The 19,978-nt window shown below is 42.8% G+C and overlaps 2 protein-coding genes across 3 annotated transcripts; one reads left to right on the forward strand and one right to left on the reverse strand.

Annotated features, from left to right (window-relative positions):
- The first annotated feature begins 9,607 nt into the window (after positions 1 to 9,607).
- il17ra1a (interleukin 17 receptor A1a) lies at positions 9,608 to 15,987 on the forward strand. 2 transcript variants are annotated; one of them, XM_077005070.1, is made up of 11 exons: positions 9,608 to 9,994; positions 10,132 to 10,156; positions 10,392 to 10,538; positions 10,831 to 10,955; positions 11,042 to 11,168; positions 11,292 to 11,339; positions 11,852 to 12,000; positions 12,271 to 12,345; positions 12,456 to 12,525; positions 12,616 to 12,735; positions 13,062 to 15,987. In XM_077005070.1, the coding sequence occupies exons 1-11, from the start codon at positions 9,893 to 9,895 to the stop codon at positions 14,498 to 14,500; spliced, it is 2,427 nt and encodes an 808-aa protein (XP_076861185.1). In that variant the 5' UTR covers positions 9,608 to 9,892; the 3' UTR covers positions 14,501 to 15,987. The 2 variants fall into 2 exon arrangements, with proteins under 2 accessions (XP_076861185.1, XP_076861186.1); XM_077005071.1 differs by having other exon boundaries at positions 9,610 to 9,994; positions 12,619 to 12,735.
- tmem121b (transmembrane protein 121B) lies at positions 15,616 to 19,965 on the reverse strand. Its single transcript, XM_077005077.1, has one exon. The coding sequence runs from the start codon at positions 18,603 to 18,605 to the stop codon at positions 17,400 to 17,402; it is 1,206 nt and encodes a 401-aa protein (XP_076861192.1). The 5' UTR covers positions 18,606 to 19,965; the 3' UTR covers positions 15,616 to 17,399.
- Positions 19,966 to 19,978: the final 13 nt, after the last annotated feature.

Here is a 19,978-nt window from a genome sequence, read left to right on the forward strand (position 1 = left end):
TGTGGAAGCAAACCATGCAAAGCAACAGACAGATACAGACTGACATCACGGATACACCAGTTACTTACTGTATTTACACAGAAATGTTATTAGAATACGTTTATTATTCAAACTCTGTCATTATGCCAATTTAATAATGAAATTAACTTCTGGGTTTAAATATTTTATTTGTTATGCAGCAGAAGACAAATATGTGTAATGTATTATTAGGCCAGAGAAGCAAACTCATTTAATGAGATACTGAATCATCTCTATGGAGAGACATGCAGCTCAAATGCCTCATTAACTGTGTCGGCCAAATATGCAAATGAAAATGTAGCATGGTGTTGTTGAGTCGATAATGAGGACAGCTGAGACCTGTCACATAAGGAGGTGCATGCAGGCCAGTACCAGGGAGAGCCAGGGCTGGGACAGCACTGCCCACATGATGGAGGCACAATGTGGGAGGAGTCGGGCAGCCATGGAGCGTGGTGGCTGCCTCCAACACGCGGCTCCCTCTTCCTCCTCGCATGGGAGGCGCCGGCCCAAATGTCTCAGAGAACATTCCGGATGGGGCCCGAGAGTGTGAGGTGTTACCCGGGGTGGACTGGCACCTAGCGTGTGGGGTTGGTGATTCACGTTCACCAGAGACCCGTTTTGCTCAGGTGAAGTTCCTGTCTGTTTAGAAGCTGTGTCAGTCCTTCAGAATGTCCCTTCTTGGCTTGGTCTTCTTAATCAGTGGGTATTAGTGGAACACAGTGGGTAAGAAATAACTGTTAAGCCATACTCAAATTTAGCAAATAATAATGAAAAAAATTGTAAAAGAAGTTGTCATTAATCAAATGAGGGTACTGACCTTTAAAATGGAACACCATCTGCATTATGGGATGGGCATGCAGCTCGGGTGCTAGGCAGTGACGGACGAGTGAGTCATCACACAGTGTGGGAGTGAATCTAATGTGGTGATGAGGCAGATTCTGAGGAACAGCCATTATGCAAGAGGACACGTGCAATGAAGCATGAGGCTTGAGTCCAGGAAGAGAGCCCTGGAGTTATTTTACAAACCGGTGTGCTGTACCACGGTCAGTCAAAGCTTTGGGGTCCATGAGAAGCTTGTAGGAGTTCTGTAGGTCTCCAGGACATTCGTGACATAATAGATGGAGGTGGTTACCCCATGGAGGACTAGGATTGAGACCAAAGGGATGATGTCATCTTGGCCAGACCCGCTTCACTGATTACCCTGTTTGGGCCATTTGCGTCACACCGGGAGACGACGTTTCTGAAGTGTGCCTCCCCGCGTCTGGCATGGTCACACTAACGGACTCCTTCACCATAGTGGGCCTTTGTGTATCTGGACTGCATTTGGTGTGTGAGTGGGGCCACAGTGCTAATTGTGAACATAAAACTCAGGAACATTAGACCCTGTCTAAGGCTATTAGGATCTCCTCTTTTCCTGAGTGGCATCCTCTTCTGGGAGCCATTTTGTACATAATATTCCACATGAGTAAGAGGTCCACTTAGTCCACTGCCTGTGTTTATTTATGGCATCCAGTATGATACACAGAGGAGGTTCAAGCATGCAACTTTAAGTGACTGTAATAAAGCAATAAAAGTGCAACTCGTTTTCACGAGCTGAACTTTTCAGTAAGCAAACAAGTGACCTGGAACTCATGTGTGCTGTGCTGAGTGTGCATGTGTTTGACAGAGTAATCATGCACCGCGGAGCACAGGGGCATCCGGCCCTCTGGCCAGGCATGGCATGGAGGAGGCGAGGGGATGAGGGGGCGAGCGCAGGGTGCAGGGCCCCTGATTCGGGAGCTGCTTGGCCAGCCTGAGGGCAGGGGACCGTACGCGCCCGCTATTCCTGGAATGCACCCGCTGTGCTGGAGCGCGGGGAGACTCGGGAAGGCAGCCAAAAGATCTCAGGCATCCAGACAGGGCGACCATGGATGGAGTGTGCCGTGGAACGTGGGGGGAGAGGCCGTTGGTGGAGCTGAGACTGTAGTGCAAACCTGGGTTGGGGGTTACCTGCTCAGCTGGAGGTAGAGGAAGGAACAGCCTCGGTATCACTGCAGAGGACAGAGGCGTTCGGAGCAGTGGTGAGGACCTGGCTGTACTCCTATGGATGAGCAGGAAAAACCAGCAAACCACACAGTTAATGCATCTAACACTGCAGCCAAAATGGTGGAAGTGACCTCGGTTTAATTGCATAACCATAGCCCTACTTTTATGCACAGAATTAGCTAATGGGCTCTAAAGTCGTCTTCTCTGTGTTTTTGCTATTGTACTGGGGTTTGAGGAACAGTATCTTGGCAAGTGGGAGCAATAATCAGACCAAGTTGACATTCCTTTGTGTGTGTGTGTGTGTGTGTGTGTGTGTGTGTGTGTGTGTGTGTGTGTGTGTGTGTGTGTGTGTGTGTGTGTGTGTGTGTGCGTGTGTGTGTGTGTGTGTGCGTGTGTGTGTGTGTGTGTGTGTGTGTGTGTGTGCATTGCAATGGGCCATGGCCTCATTGGTTTACAGAGCTAATTGCCCCAAACCAATTTTACTTAATGCTGCCAACTCTCCTTCAGAAAAACAAAGTTGATTTTCAGCAGACCTTGAGGGGATGTGTTCTCCTCTGACCCTGTGCATCGAGGGACAGGGAGGGACAGCACACTGATTACAGCAATCCACTCATACCCATCACAGAAGTGTTCAGCTTCCAGTCAGGGACAATGTGAGAAATCAACCATCAATATGAGAAATAGCCATCCCTTCTCTCTGCTTGCTCACCAGTCCCTTTGCTCACTATGCAAGGGGGAAAGGGGCCCTGCAATTTACACAAGGGTCCCGCCTCCCACTGGTGTTAAAACAGGTGTCAGTATTTAGCAACTTTGATGAGAGGATGAAGCGGAATTAACCTGGTGACAAAAAAACACCCTGTTGTCAGGAAAATTTGTGTTTTTAGTCTGTCTGTCTCACTAACCTAGCAGACCTACCTGTCTCACTAATCTAGCTGATCTGTCTGTCTCACTAACCTAGCTGACCTGTCTGTCTCACTAATCTAGCTGACCTGTCTGTCTCACTAACCTAGCTGACCTACCTGTCTCACTAACCTAGCTGACCTGTCTGTCTCACTAACCTGTGTGCTTAGCAGCCACATACACAAGGCTGTATTTATTCTTTCACTCTGTGCCTGACAAAAGTGAGAGTGAAATGCAACTATCAATTGCAATTTATTACTATTTACTAACAGAACTTTGTGGCCTTCAGACAATTTGAATGGAAAAAGTGCGCAAACCAAATCCCGTGATTCGATCCAAATGAAGGATGTAATGACCAACGGTCAACTGGTACAAAGACAAGACATATATAGACAAACAAACGATCCTTAGGTGAGACGGATCGCGAGCCCCGCCCACCTGAGAGACGAACACAACACAACAACAAGACAACTGCCACTGTGGACGAAAGCGACCAGTAGGGGACCCGCCATACCGTGACAGACCCCCCCACCAAGCCACACTCCCCTCCACTAGGTGTGTGGCACACAGCGGCAGCACACAATACATGAAGGGGCAGGAAGGCAGGGACAAGGCAGGGACACACCCCCTGCAGTCCAGGAGCTGAAACACAGAACATATAACACAAATTATCTCACCTCCCTGGGCGGGACCCTGGGCGGGACCCTGGACCGACTGGGCCGTCAACAAGACAAAAGCACGCCCCGGTCGGTCACAGGGCCCTCATGCCCTAACCGGCATTTGGCCGCTTAGCCCCACAGGTGTGAGGACGAGGAGCTACGGCTACGTATTCGTCGGTGGTGTCTGTGTGTGCAGGTTACCTCCCCAGGGTGTGGCTACGTCACCTCCTGGACCTACCTCCTCCCGGAGCTGACCCCTGCCATCTGCTAGGGTCACCCCAGCCTCATGGGGAGTCAGCCCCAGCTGGGGCCTCCCATCACAAGGTGGACTCCTTCATCCTATACATACATCCTATACCTACATCCTATACCTACACCCTATACCTACATCATATACCTGCATCCTATACCTACATCATATACCCGCATCTTATACCTACATCCTATACCTACATCCTATACATACATCCTATACCTACATCCTATACCTGCATCCTATACATACAAAAGTTCTCCCTTGAGAATTTGTTGCATCAGAATGAATTTACTAATTAACACATGACAGCAGGGTAGAATTAATTAGCTGGATGATATAAAATTGTGACAGGCCTTTAACTTTTCAAATTTTCAGTGAGACTACTTTCATAATTTCATCAATTTCATCATGCTCTATAATATATCTCAATTTCTTTTTTATTAATGTCGCATTTTACGCGTTATACCTTATCTTCACCAAAACAAATGAGCCGATGGCATATACATTAAAAAGTGATTACATCAACATTAATCCACGTTCTTCCATATCTATCGGATTAGTGGAGATGTATTTCTGGCAACATTCACAGAGCTTTGGGTTTCCTAGAAGAATGCTACTGATATACTCCCTCTCCACTGAAAAGCTTAAGTGCACTTCTGGCAGGACTGAGGAGTCACTGTCTGGAAGAACTTCATTATTCCTCATCACTCTCCCACCTTGGATTTAAATTGTTCATTTCTCTCCTATCATGTATCCAGCGTGATTACTGTTAGACAGAAAGGTTCTGGCATCTACTCCGAGATGGCAGTGGTGCACAACTAGAGTTGTTTTTATCCCTCCTATGACTACTGACAATAATTCGGTTTTATTATGTTCATAATTACAAGGTTAGAAGTATTTTGTGCATTTGGTGTGGAGGATGCAGAATTGAGGATGCAGTATGGAAGGTGCAGTATGGAGGGTGCAGTATGGAGGATGCAGTATGGAGGATGCAGTATGGAGGGTGCAGAATTGAGGATGCAGTATGGAAGGTGCAGTATGGAAGATGCAGTATGGAGGGTGCAGTTTGGATGATGTAGTATGGAGGATGCAGGGGGGAGCAGAGTGTTGGAGAGCAAACAGTCAGCAGGAAAGCACAGGGGAATCCATTAGATAAATAGACATGGCATGAGTTGATCGGACACTGCTGATCGTGGGGCACTCTCAAAACTAACAGTGAGACAAAGAGTTTCACTGTTACCGTAAGGCTGGTCTAGAGATCAGACACTAAACTCTCAACCACCGTGTCAGAAAATGTTTAGAGGAGAAAGCATGATTTGATGTCTTGAATTGAACTGGGGGAACATCAAGATAAGTTATTAAACTGTGAGCTAGGGAGAATGTGTGGAACTGGAACTGAAGAAGCATACCTTACTGTTCAGATTCTGGTCCATACACAGAAAAAAAAGCTAATCCCCATAATTTGTCCCCATAGTTTTCAAATGTCTAAAACTGGCGTGGTGTCCAATTTGAATGTAGAAATTAGATTAAAAAAGCAAAAGTCCAGAGGTTTGAGAGTGTGTCAGAGATGAGAAGTAAAGGGTTTCTGAAAGAACAACCTTGCTTCCTTTACCTACACATGAGTTTTCTCCAGAGCTGAGAACTGGTGGGGAACAGTGATGAATGTTGGACTTAGATTTGCTACGAGCTCCGAGCTGCTTTAGGAACTACGCGGTCATACAAAGTTTACATCACAGCCGTGTTTAAGACTCCACAGTGTGCTTAAACAGTCTGAGCCCTGTCTCAACGCCAACTCCACAGTGCCAAGGTACAACAGGGTTGACTGAAAGTTTCCTAAAGGTTTCCCAAAGATTTCCGTTCGGTTTGTCTGCATGTCAAAGTGCGAGCGAACTCAGGCTTGGCCCGGCACACATCATTCCTGAAATAAGACCCGGTGCTGAGTGGCTTTGTGCTGTGCGTGGGCAGCTTCTTGTCTAACCAACAGCCCCTTATATAACCTGACTACCATCAACAGAAACTCATGTCTGGCCCATTTGCACTGATAAGGTTGAGACAGTTTAGTCAAGTGTTTGACATTTCTTAGCTACAACTCTGTCCCAGCCTGGCATGTAGACCATACACCTGGATATGAAAATATGCCACTGGTGAAGGCAGTGACCAGCTGTCGCTAGTGTAGCTCCATGTCACGTAGCGCTCTGTAGGCCTCAGCACACCCACCACGGCTCCTTTTGCCCACAACAGGAGCTGACGGCATTACGTCCAACCATGGCTTGGGCTCTGTTGGGTCGACACATGCAGTGTTCCACGCTGTCATTACGTCAAAGACATAATTTCAGATGTAGGTGTCTTCTGCTGATCTGATCACAAAAACACTTTAGACTGGACAAAAGGGCAGAGAAGCTTCTCTGGCATCTGAAGTAATGTTGACGCTATGGAGGTCACACTGCAGGACTGAGCACAGAACTCCTTTTAACTTTTTTCCCTTTTTGTCATGTTGGAGAAATTATTCCCAGTTTTCCACAGATTCCCTGTTTGGGAAGGACATACACCACAGCAGGCAGCACTTCTCCAACACACACACACACACACACACACACACACACACACACACACGCACACACACACACACACACACACACGCACACACACACACACACACACACACACGCACACACACACACACACACACACACACACACACACACACACACACACACACACACACACACCTTTATAACCATACACTGATGCCACCACCTCACAGCTCCCCAGTTCTCTCTGACAGACAGGGTGTGCTGCTTAAGCAAAGGTACAAAGCTGTTACCATGGAATCAGGGCACATCACTCCAGTACACAATTGTTCTTTCATATTTTGATGACATTATTGTAATACACTAGTCATGTGGTATAATTATTTCTTGTTATGCAGCCAAGCAAGCTATAAATGGGAACTCTGTATAAACCAGTTTATATTGTGTGTACATTAGTATTTGAAACCAAATTAATCTAACCGATATAGGAGATAATATCACCCAAGATATCCTCAGGAGGATGTACAAGGATAGGAAGAGACATTTGACATCACTTCCTGGTTTACAGCCAATAGTTTAAAGTGAGACCAAACGTTCTGTAGAATAAATAAAAGCAGAGCCAAGGACAGAAAGAACATGGAACGAAATGATGATGACATGTTGGGGAGGAGGGTATTAATCAACGCAGCGACCAAAGTAAGGGCAATTGTAGTTGTAAGTACCCATAAACCAGTTCTCAAGGGGAATGTGCTTCGATTTCAAAAGTTATAGTTATAGGTACATCACCTTCTCACAAAACCTGAATCCAGCCACTGAGTTATCAAAAGCATCTGTCAACATTCGAATATTCGAATGCACCTTATGGAGTAGTTTTGCCATAACTAAGAGAATGTTTACACATCTTCCACACATTTGTTCCAAGTGATCAAATTCTGATTCGACCAACACCGTTACCTCAATGGGGCGACAGTATTTATCTACCAAAGGAAATGTGTAAACTCCTCATAATCGGGGGCAACTCAAGCATTGGCTGTAATAATATATCCCATAATAATAACAGTATAATAATAATAATAGCACTAATATCAACAACAATATTAATAATATATCACATAATATATCCCATATATCCATCTGCTGTAATGATATATCCCATTGCACAAGGCCACTAGGGAGTGTTGCCCCCATAACAGCAGGTACAACCAGAGCAAACGCCCCTTGCTGTCTGCTGAGCTGCACTATACCCAGCCAGATGGACCATATTCATCACTGGCCATTTCAGGGATGATGGCTGGCAAATCTCCAGTGAGGAATTAGAGGACGTCTGTACTAGTGCAGGGCGGCCCTTTGATTTACCTTCAGAATCACTCTTTTTCTGTCTCTCCACACCCTGTTTGAATGGTGCTCAACCAATCACTTTAACCCCAAGGATGCAGGATTTTAGCACCCCATAATCCTTCTAATGTTTAGCCAAGACATAAAAACATGATGATGAACACCTGGGCTAGGTGTGGGTAGGCCCTTATAGCGATCACACAGCCAGCCTCAGAGTTCTGATAATGGGATGGTGTGGTGTCTCTGCCTTCATGGTCTGTGATGAGTGCACTGTGGGTTTGCTCCACTGGGCTGTGCAGTGAAGTGACCCTCAACTATTACTGTTTTCTCATATGGTCTGTGCTTTCTCAGTTCACTGGGTGTATTTTTCGTAATCCATGCTTGAGATCATGTCCAGATGTACACAGATAGAGGAATGTGGAAACAATCTGCATAAAGTGCTTGAGCTTGCATAGGAAATAAGCAATTAATCATTATGTTCTGCTGGATGAAATGTGATGTAAAGCACAAATTGCATTAACTTTTTGCGTGTGTTTTCAAGCTACGTTCAGTTTAAATAATGTGTTTAGTTTTGTTATGCAAGCAGTTTGACACATTGTTTTTGTCTATGATATTTGTCATTAAAATACTCTTTAGTTAAAAAATATCTTAATTCGTGTCAGAAAAAGGTGCGTTGCTCACATCTAACGTTGCGCCCGTGCACTGTAGCGTTTAACAATCAGCAGTAACTATAAACTGATTATTAAAAATTAAAAAAAATTATTATTAATAAATCTACTAAATTTGTATTGTTTGTTGACTACACCGTGTCCCCGCACTGAGCGACAATTTAAAATAATATCAGATTTTCAAAAAACCCAAATGTTATCAACAGTGTTATCTTGGACAACAATTAAATGTTTGTCTCCATTAGAACAGCTTTATGTTTTTTTGTTTGTATTTCAATTATCGCATTTCACCAGCAATCCAACCAGTATGAAACACCCAACCTAGCTGGTTAAAAACACCTAGCTAATAATGACCAAAATGGACAGGGGGTTTTCAACACACATTTAAGCTCTAATACCTTTTTACTTTTATAAATATAAACCTACTTATACTTTTACTTCTATAAATATAAACCTACTTATACTTTTACTTCTATAAATATAAACCTACTTATACTTTTTACTTCTATAAATATAAACCTACTTATACTTTTTACTTCTATAAATATAAACCTACTTATACTTTTTACTTCTATAAATATAAATCTGTCTCGTGATAACGTGGTTGTAATTAAGGAAGAAAAAAACATATACATTAAGGTCATACTTCAAGTGCCTATATTATGATGTTGCAAAATATAACAAAAAGTTATTTAAAATATTAAATATAATAGAAATAAAGACACAGACACCGTTCTCTAGTGAATTTAAGATTTTTAATGTGTAATAATTTTAGTTAAAATACGAGGAAACAATAAGAAAATACTGCCATCTGGTGGTATTTAAACTGTTATAGCTTAATGAATTACATTGTATTTTTGTATCTGAAACGCATTGACTTGATGATAATATTACTGCAATTATGACATATGATTTATGTTATTATCTTACCATTGTTTAAACTACTGTCACCGAAATCCGAAAGTATGTCCCTAAGCACATTCCTTCATGCGATTTAATTTCATAAAATACTATACGATGAAATGACGCCCTCTTGTGGATAGTTTCAGAAATGTCAGGGTATCCACATTGTTTCGGGAAGTTCGATCTGAAATGCCTAAAATATAGACACATAATTAAAGATAGGTAAAGTCGGAAAAAAACAACGACATAGGTTTATTTAATCTGTTAATATATATATAACATATATATATCCTTCGAGCATCGCCTACAAAATAGCTGCATGCAGGAAACTTGTAGGTCCAACTGCAGCGCAGGTAATACAGACGTCAGACCTACTTTCATTTTAAACGCCCCCCCTCTACGACTAACGTAGGCGGTTTTTCCAGTAAAGTCAGGTGTTTACAGTTTGCTAAATATTTGCATATAATCCAGGAAGTTTACGTCGCTCGTCTCGTTTAGACACACGGGACGCAGATTGTTTTCGAGAAGAGAGAGAGAAAAATTAAAATTTGATAATCGTACACGCCATATAAACGATCTTCATATGACGCCAGGAGAATGAGTGCCGTGTGTGTGAGAGTAGTCTTGGTTTTCGTTCTTTCATCTCAAGTATCAAGTCTTCGTGTGTTACACACTTCCTCCCTGAACTGTACAACGGAGGTAAGTGAGCTCCATGTTATACTACTGTAGTAAATATTGTATTACAGTCGTACTGTTGCACACCGTGCGCTGTTAGTGATACACCTTGGGAAGGCATCATGATTACAACGTTTGCTTTGCTTCTTGTTTCTCCAAAGGCCATGCCATGTGAAGTTCACATAAGTGAGTGTTTTACGTTTTCAACTCACTCACATACACACACACACACACACACACACACACACACACACACACACACACACACACACACACACACACAAACCATAAACCACTACCACACAAACCACTACCAGCTGCACCATAACACTACCGAACATAGATAAGAGGAGCAGATGTCAGAAGGCAGGACTTCAAGGAGGTCAGTAAGGGAGTGTGCGTCCTTGTCTTCGTCCTTCAGATAACTGCTATTACGAAGGATGGCTGACGCCGTGGCAGTTCACCCCCAATGGTCCAGTGGGTCTGGAGGCGCACGTGGACGTGAGGAGGGACGAGAACGGAAACTTGGTACCTGTGATTGTAGCTCAGTGGAAGGCCAGGGACGATGGTTGGTATATTAAATGCGTGTTTTATACTGGCATAGGAGAACAAAATAGATATTATTTAGATTTCTGCTGACATATAAGGATTGCTTATTCTCTTCAGTACTGAGCCAATTTACTGTTGTTTTTATTTCATAAAATATCTTTCAATTCCAATTCTAAGTTATCAGAATAGATCGAATTCATATTCGTATTAATTTAGGTTAGTAAAGTAGGTAAAGTTCATGTGTCGTGTGTAATTGCATTTGTAAATGTATACTTTTGAAGAAATATCAAAGGTAAAGTGTTTGTTTTCAGGGAGCATTTCCTTTTTGAGTGGAACAGAACTCCAAGTATTCAAGGAAACGAGTGGGCAACACCTGTGTGTTCATTACATATTTCTTCAAAAGTTTCAAACCATGAGGGATGCCAATGGTGAACAGGTAAAACAAAGACAATAATGCAAAACTCCTACGGCAAAAAAAATGTGCTTTTGTAATAAGCTCTGGTGTGTTGTTTTTATTTCCAGTGGTCCTTTTCTCTGGATAAATTGGCCGTGATACCAGGGGAGACCTATGTTGTGTCTGTTGCCAGCCTGCCCAAACCAAACCTAGACCACACCAGCTACAACATTAACCAAACCGTAGTTGTGCCTGGTAAGTTCATGAGAGTCCATGTTCTACAGGGTTAAGAGCAGAAAGATGAATTTGCATGGATCACACTCCATGCCAACCATGACATTTGATTTGTAATGTAATGGCCTATATTTGTGACTATAGGTTGTAAAAACTCTGCTATGCAACGGACACAATACTGTATAGACTCAGGTGAGAGAACCTCGTGAAACAGTAGCTTTAACTACCATCAGAAAACTACCGACAACAACATTACAGCTCACTCCAAAATTACAGCTCACTATTGTGCACATCTGAGCTAGGCCTACGAATATTTACATGATGTAACAAACAGCTGTAGAATTAATTGAGCATTTTGCATTTCATCAAATTCCTTGATCATTTTGCGTTTGCTATGCGAGCTATGAAGCTATTCGAGCAGTGAGTTCATTAAACAGTACACTATTAACTGAATGTACCATTATTCATTAACTCGTGTTTGATTTGGGACAGAGAGAATTTAACTAGGTCTTGGGAAAGTTTGTGGAAATACATAATGAGGGCCTCTTAGAACTATGTGATATTTGTTGTTGTTTTGTTGTTATTTACTAATATTGCATATCATTTTAATCACTACATTACTTACACTACTTTTTTCATTATCAGCCTTGCTTTGCATGTGTGTTTAAATTGCTTTGCATTTGTGTTTTAATCCCTGTTCCAAGGATCACTGTGGCAGCCCAACATTACCATGAACTCCACACATCCAGATGGCAGGACACTCCTTGTTACCTTCAGTACCGGAGAGCTTTCTGAAAAATACAATGTCTTTGTGACGTGTAAGGATGTCAAGAAAATTAGAAAACTCACAAAGGTGCGACCTTGCAGTTCTCATTATCCCGCACTTGTGTCCACCAGAGCACCATTAGTCTATCATTTGTATGTGTCCTGTTTATGTCTTGTACTTGTGTTATCGTACTTTCTATTGTAGTATAGTTTCATAGTAAAATACAAAAACAGTAGTAGTTGACAGGCTATTTTAGAGCAGTTCACATAGTCTACTACAGCAGCACTACACTTGTTAAATACTTGGGAACTGGCAATTTGTTTTGTGATTGAAATGTTTACCATTTTTCCCAAGCAGAACAACAGGACGTCCCTCAACGTTACCTTTGACCTGGAGTCTTGGCCTCTCACGTGCTGCATTTTTACCGTCCAGGTGTGTTTGCATATACACCGTTCAGATGTTCATGGTCTGTCTTGTTCTGTACATGTCATATTGACTGAGCACAGAATCACACATTGTTCGTAAAACATCTTCGTATTCAGATCCAGCCCTATTTTGCCAATTGTGAAAATGACTGCAGACGAATGAGCAACAGTTTTAACATATGTCGAGGTAACGCACCAACACGACAATCCTGCTGTCTTCCACGTTGCTCAAGTGAGCAGTTGTGTGTGGCTGACGTGTGGTGTTTGTGTTTGTAAGCAGAGCCACGTGTGCCCCCTCCAAAGACTCAGATCTGGTGGACTTTTTCAATCCCTCTGTTCCTCCTGCTCTGCTGTCTGGCCGTTTGCGCCATCTGTTGGCAGAAGAAGAAGAAGACGTGTAAGTAGATCAACCGTAACTTGTGCCGCGTGGGCTGAGTGTGACTCGTCATAGCCAAATAAAACTAAAGATGCTGTTTATTTTCATCCTAACATTATATATACTGTAGCTATGGAAAGTAAGAAGATACATTTATGTGATCTATAATACACCAACTGACTAAAACGTAATAGTAAACCCTGATAACTTTAACTGTACAGAAAGCTATTCAATCTGGGCAAGTCCAAGTTGACCTTGTTGTGTCTGTGCATTTATTTTATTTGTGCACTGCTCCAGATCAATTAGCACAATATTTTAATATTATCTTATTTCAATTACTGTCACAGATCCGGAAAAAACTCCTACCCAGCCACCCCACCGAGAGGATCTTCCAGCTGCTCAGCGCTCTGTGCTGATTATCTACTCCCGAGACCATCCTCAATACACCGACATAGTCCTGAAGCTCTGTGCCTTCCTGAGGGCCAAGTGTGGCACGGAGGTTTACCTGGACCTCCTGGACACGGCCTCCGTCGGGGTCATGGGCCGCCTGCAGTGGACAGAACTGCAGAAGCGACGGATAGAGCAGTCCTCGAACAAGGTGCTGGTCCTTTGCTCACGGGGGGTGCAGGCCAAGTGGGGGGCCATGTGCGGGCAGCCCCGTGTCCTCCTGAGGGAGGACGTCCTCTCGCCAATAGGGGACATGCTCACTCTAGCGCTGCAGCTCATCACTCCCGACATGCAGCGTCCTGCCTCTTATGGCAAGTACCTGGTGGCGTACTTTGAAGATATAAGTGGCGAGCGAGACGTCCCTTCCATGTTTGACCTAGCAGTCAAGTACAAGCTCATGAAGCACTTTGAGGAGCTCTACTTTCGAATCCTGGATCTGGAGAAGTATCAGCAAGGGAAGGTTCACACAATTGAGGGCATTGGCATAGACGAGTATTTCAACTGCCCCTCGGGAAAAGCCTTGAGGAATGCAATAGAAACCTTCCAGGCCTATCAGTTAGAAAATCCAGACTGGTTTGAGAAGCAATGCCTGGACAGTGAAGAAGAAGGTCTTGGAACAGAGTGCAGTCCTTTTCTTAACCAATGCACTCCACCGATTCTTCAGTGTAAGCCTGTGGTAAACCATGGTCCCCCTATATGTGAGTATGAAGTGGAGATATGTGAAGACAAGACTGGGTGTGTATGGACTGAAATACCCCATCTCAATCTGGAATTTGAGGAGCCTTCTGTGCTGAGTGTCCAGCCAGCCCTCAACAGAGTTTACTCCCAGTATGGAGCTGTGGAGCCACCACTTGGTATGCACAGAGATGGTGTGGCCCACATTGACTCAGAGGGGCATTCCTGCTTCTTAGCTGAACCTGCACTACAGGAACCTGTCCCGTCAAGGAGTAATGAGGTGGTTTTCAAAGGGGAAACAACTGCAGATGGTTGCTCTGCAGAAAACAATAAGCAGGCCTTACAGCAACTACTGGACCTCCAGCTTTCTCTCGCGTCCGTGGAAGTGCCTGCTCCTCCACCCTCTCTGGATTACTCCACCCAGGAATCTTGGGATACGTACCCCTCCCAGCCAGTGGAGATGGACGAGAACGAGAGGGAAGAGGCTTCAGGGGAAAGACCGTCCAGATGGTCGGATCAGGGATATAGTTCCAGAGACTCTATTGTAAGGGAGGAGCCTTCACCAGCCTCCATTGCTTCACTGGCCAAGTTACAGGAAGTTCTCTACCTGAACAGTCCCATCTCATCTGGCTTTTACACAAAGACAACGGACAGTCTTACATAGGACTGCCTGTCAGTAATCGCAAACATGTTAGAAAGAGTTTGAAAAAGCAGGGACTTTCCATTCAAAAGGACACTCAGCACAGAAGGCTCCTCAAATTGAGATTTGCTTACATTTGATCTTGGCGCAGACCTACTTTAGTTTCCTGAAAGTGACCTAGCATGGTCCATGTAGCTTTTATTCAGAATTATTATCTAGACACAGATATCATAAATGATGTCTGTCTTTCTTCCACTGATATAGACTGCACACACAATGGTTATGGGAGCCACATCTTCCTTTAGCTGTTGAAAAATGACCAGATTTACACTTAGTAGATAAATACACAAAGACAACGTACAGTTGATGTTTTGACTGGAATCTAGACTGGTGTTATCCAGTATAGATATGTATGTGGACTCTTTACACAATTTTTACACATATTTTGAGGTCCCTACAACTGCTGGCCACTGCTCTCGGCTGGAACAATAGCTTTTTTATTTCTAATAATGTTTTAATTTTATTGTTTAATAATAATAATGTTTAATAATTTTAATTACAATAGCACCTGCCTTCTACTGTTTATTATCACCAAAATAGAAGCTTTGTCTGATGCCTTAGATGTATGTGATTAGCAGTAGAATGTTTTACATGCAAATATGGGGTTCGTATTAGGGTAGCCTGCATTCCAGTGGGACTATAACTCTTCCTTTGTCATCACATCCCATGGAGAATCTACCGTACACACTATTACATTTTCATCTCACAACTAGGGCATCGCCTCAACTGGATGTTTGTAGGTGTTATGAGCTTTTATGATTATGATTATGATTTGATCAGTTGATCAAAGTAGTGCTGTTTTTACAACTTTTAGTATCTATTAACCAAAGAAAGAAAAATGTGGCTGGAAATTTGATATTTTCTGCTTATAACAATACTATGTGAAATCTACCCATAAACCTATAAACTGTGAAATTTCCATGTAATTATTTTTTACAATAACTATTGCACAAGGGGTGTTTGGTTAGAAGATTACACCACATACGGTTTATTTTGGGTACCCTTTTCACCACATTGTACATAGTAGTTGTAATTTACAGAATGATGTCTATCCTTCTATCCATTTCTCTGTAAACAGATATTACTATTTCATGGAAAGCAGTAATGGTGATGTTTTTTTTTTGCTCCTCATGCATTTCGTATCATGTAATCAGATTACATCAGCACTATATGCATCACATGGAGATTTGAGTGTAAAATGATATAAGTACATTCCTAATAACTGCAAACTCAAGAGCAGAACTCTTTGGTTTCTGTTGTGCTTTTGTTCCCATTTTTTTTCTTGGATTTACTGTAGACATCTGAAAACAATATTTGCACTTTTGCCTTATTCTGGCTTTAAGAAATGGCACATTTCAGTATTCCATTTTTAGCACAAAATTGCCATTACTTTTATAGTGCAAAATAATTTCCCATGAAAGCATCATGTAAATAAACTGGAATTTAAAGACCTTGTGACAGTCTTTTGTAATTAATCCTTTGCAGGTAGAAATAACATTGATTTGCGAAAAAAATGAAAAGAATATGCCTGCAATTGAATTTGCAATTTACAAATATGCAACAACAGAATATGTTGTTATTTTAAAAATGTTTGCATTGCACAATGAGGCACAAAATTCCCATTTTTTTGATAATGCACTTCTGGCATGCATATGTATGTCCATGGCCTCTCATTCAGAGTTGCACAATAGTTTGTGCCCACAGTCCAATCATCTACCTTCACATTTTGTCTTAATCTAGTTGGACCTGTAGTCGCCAGACGAGTTTTTTTAAAGCACCTTGTCTTACATAGGACTGCCTGTCAGTAATCACAGACATGTTAGAAAGAGTTTGAAAAAGCAGGGACTTTCCATTCGAGTGAGATTTGCTTACATTTGATCTTGGCGCAGACCTACTTTAGTTTCCTGGAAGTGACCTAACATGGTCCATGCAGCTTTTAATCAGAATTATTATCTAGACACAGATATCATAAATGATGTCTGTCTTTCTTCCACTGATATAGTGTGCACACACAATGGTTATGGGAGCCACGTCTTCCTTTAGCTGTTGAAAAACGACCAGATTTACACTTAGTAGATAAATAAGTCGATTAACCCTTTGAAATGTTAATAGTGGTGACACAAAGAGAGGTAGCCTAGTTTGTTGTAAAAATGATGAGAAAACACTATTTCGCAGTGGCCAGTAGATACGGTTCAAAAGACGAATTAAAAGATGAATAATCTTTCCTTATAAGTAGTGATGTTCACAAGGTATTAGCAACCATCACAAAACCCCTATTATACACCTTATTAGCTTTTCATTCACAGGTACCAGCCTTATCATGTGTTCTACTAACGTTTGAACAGATTAAAGATTACACTGCGCCCACTGTTTGAAATAGCCTACACTTAATCTATCAGATAACAACGGCTGTCAACACTTCTGATAAGTGTATTTAAAAACATCCACAGACAACGTGTCTGACAGGTTAACAACTAAGAGACGTCACCTTACATCACTAGTATAAAAATGTGAATTGATATCCATGAACTGTTGCACATTTCCAGTATAGAAAATAAACCACTGGCTTTTTAACAGCACACTTGTGACATACCAATAATTCAATTCTTGATCAATTAATTAAAGTGCCTCACAACACAAGTGCAAATGAAATAAAAACTGCGCGTCACGTATCACTAATGACCATTGGATGACGAACACGGCCCAGAAGCGGTACCGACCAGCTCGTGGGAAGAGGATGGGCTTTTTACTGACAGGTCGTGTAGTTTTACTTGTAGCACCTGTTGAGGATGTTGGCGTCCGACGTTGTTCGTAAGGCTGATGTAGTGTGACCTGTGAATAAATGTGCGTCCCTGCGCAGGATCTACGGTTGAGTATTGACCGCCAGTGTGTTGACATAGCCGTGTGGGCACATGTCGTTCTCCGAGACGCAGTGCGAGAACTGGGCCGGGTTGCCTCCACGTGCGAATCTCCGGACGCTTCTCACTGTCACGCACTGCTCAATCAATTCCAGGAATTTACACCCCAAGATGAATACGTTTTTTAGCATAAAAACCGATACGGGCATTTTGTAAAGAAACACAAAGAAACATCTGACCACCAGCAACGGTGCGTTGACCACAAAGCTGGTGATGAACCTCGCCCAGATCCAGCGACAGTGCATCCTGGAGGCCGTTAGTTCGTGCAGCCATATGACCGGGACACTTAGTGCGACGAAATACACAGAGATCACGGTGTATTTTAAATATACGTCGGGAATCTCGTTTTTCAGGAGCAACTCGACCAGAGTGAAACTGTCCAGCACGTCTATGCATGTGGTCATGAAGCAACTTTGGGAATGGTACCGAGTCGCGCCATTTGGAACCTCTATAACCGAATTGATTAGGCAGAAAAGCAAAGGGGCGGTGAGCAGCATGGTTATCTTGAATCCCGTGATGCCAAATGGCACTTTGAGCACGATCATGTCCAGGATGGAGGTCTCCAAGATGAGGACCACTTTGGGAGTGCACGCGATCACGTAAATCAGCCACGCCAAGTAGGCGAACGTGAACTCCCCAAGATTGCAGCCGAAAATCGAGCTCTTCTGGTGGAAACCACAAGCCCTCTCTCGTTTACTCCTCGCGTTCTTAATGAAGAAGATCCCCCAGCCTGATATAACCACAAGGTCCGTGGCTATCCATGAGCACCAGTACAGATCAGTGAATATAATGAGGTAGAAATCCAAGATGCCACCCTGCAGAACGAGCAACACGAAGCACAGTATCTTATAAAATAGGTTCTTCTTGGACCTCGGGACAAAGAGGGGAGTGGATTGCATGAATTCGCCCGATGTCATGGTGCCAGACGGGGCGGCAGCGGCTGAAGATACCAGGGGCTGGGTGCTGCCTTCCTCGGGGTTGGCACTGCCGCTGGTCGTCTGCGTGTCCCTCCTGGACGCGATGCTTCGTATGAGGAGCTGTCCGTTTTCCGGTGCTGAAGAGACGGGTGAGTCAGGATAAATCGCCACTTCGGCTTGAGGATAGCTGGCCACCGTGTTGTTTTTTCTTATTTCTGCAATCATGGTATTCATGCCTTTTCTTCCTCACGTGTTTCGTCTCTGCCCGCGTAGTGACAGATGCTTTAAGGGGTAAGCCGAGCAGGGGCGCGTAAATCCCGTTATGGAACCCATTGGAATGGAGCTTTTGTGAGAAAATGATGCGAAATTAAAATAAGCTTTTTTTATTTTGGGGAAATTGAAACAAAATACAATCACAATTTGAAACTAAACACTATAACATAACCTACAACCTTGAGACATTTACCAGAAATCTTTGTTTCCTCCTCCGAGGTTTATATCTATTTACCCCTTTGTTGTGGTTATGTTCAAATAAGACACGAGGCCAAGCAGAATTCGTTTATGTGCACTGGGTTTAAATATGTAATCATCTGGACGAACCATTCAACATGATCAGGCGCGTGTTGCGGTCTGCCTAACAACACGGCATCCAAACGTCCTCGTTTTAGCTGACGTGCGTGGTCGCATCGTTGCGTATCGGAACGTGTAGGGCGTCACGGCCCAAATGAATTAAAACTGCTGAATAGTTATTTAACCCTCCGGATGTGGCCTGGCTTTAGAAACGGTTCTCTCTAAAGAAATTGTGTTTCCTTAAAATGAGATGTTATATCAATGTACCTTTTAGGCAATTAAACAAACGCCTTGGGTAGGCCTATATTTAAAAAGTAATACGGGCGAATTGATGGCAGATCACTGGTTGTTAGCTAATTTTAGGGCCATTCGTTTATAGCACAGAGGAATTCTCACAGCAACCCTTTCTTCAGAACTGTGACCAAAAAGTGACGATTAAATGGGGACACAAAAGTGACCAAACTGATACTTTGATAATAAACTTTAATTTTCAAGTTATGTTGGATGGTTCTGGACCATAGAAAACAAGCACATTTCTGTATAAACATATGCATTTCAACAGAGTTCGACAAGAACCGAATAACAATTCTGTGTTTGTGGATTGGCTACTGACAGCTGAGCTTAATATGCAATACTGAAGCAAATCAAAATCTAAAAGTAATAGACAGTTAAAGTGATGAAACACTCAGCTTCATATTTGAATGCATTTAAGTCTGCTTTCTGGAGTCCAAATTCACAAAAGGTTTCGCTACACTTAGGAGAGACTTGCCATTTGATACCACAGGTGTTCCTGAACCTGTACAGTTCAGATAGAACAGATAAAAAACAAAGCTCACCACAACTGACCCTTGGGCCAATTAAAGAGAATTTGAGAACGGGGAAGGGAAATCAATGATCAGTGAGAAGTTACCTTTATGAACATTAAGAGTGCATGTGTGCATTTGACATCAAGAAAGCTCATCTCCATGACCCCACCTTACTGTCATCAGTGCATGAGGAGAGAGGAATAATCCCAAAATCAGTTACAGTTAAGCCTT

Source organism: Brachyhypopomus gauderio, chromosome 5 (genome assembly GCF_052324685.1).
Source record: "Brachyhypopomus gauderio isolate BG-103 chromosome 5, BGAUD_0.2, whole genome shotgun sequence".
NCBI lineage: Eukaryota > Metazoa > Chordata > Actinopteri > Gymnotiformes > Hypopomidae > Brachyhypopomus > Brachyhypopomus gauderio.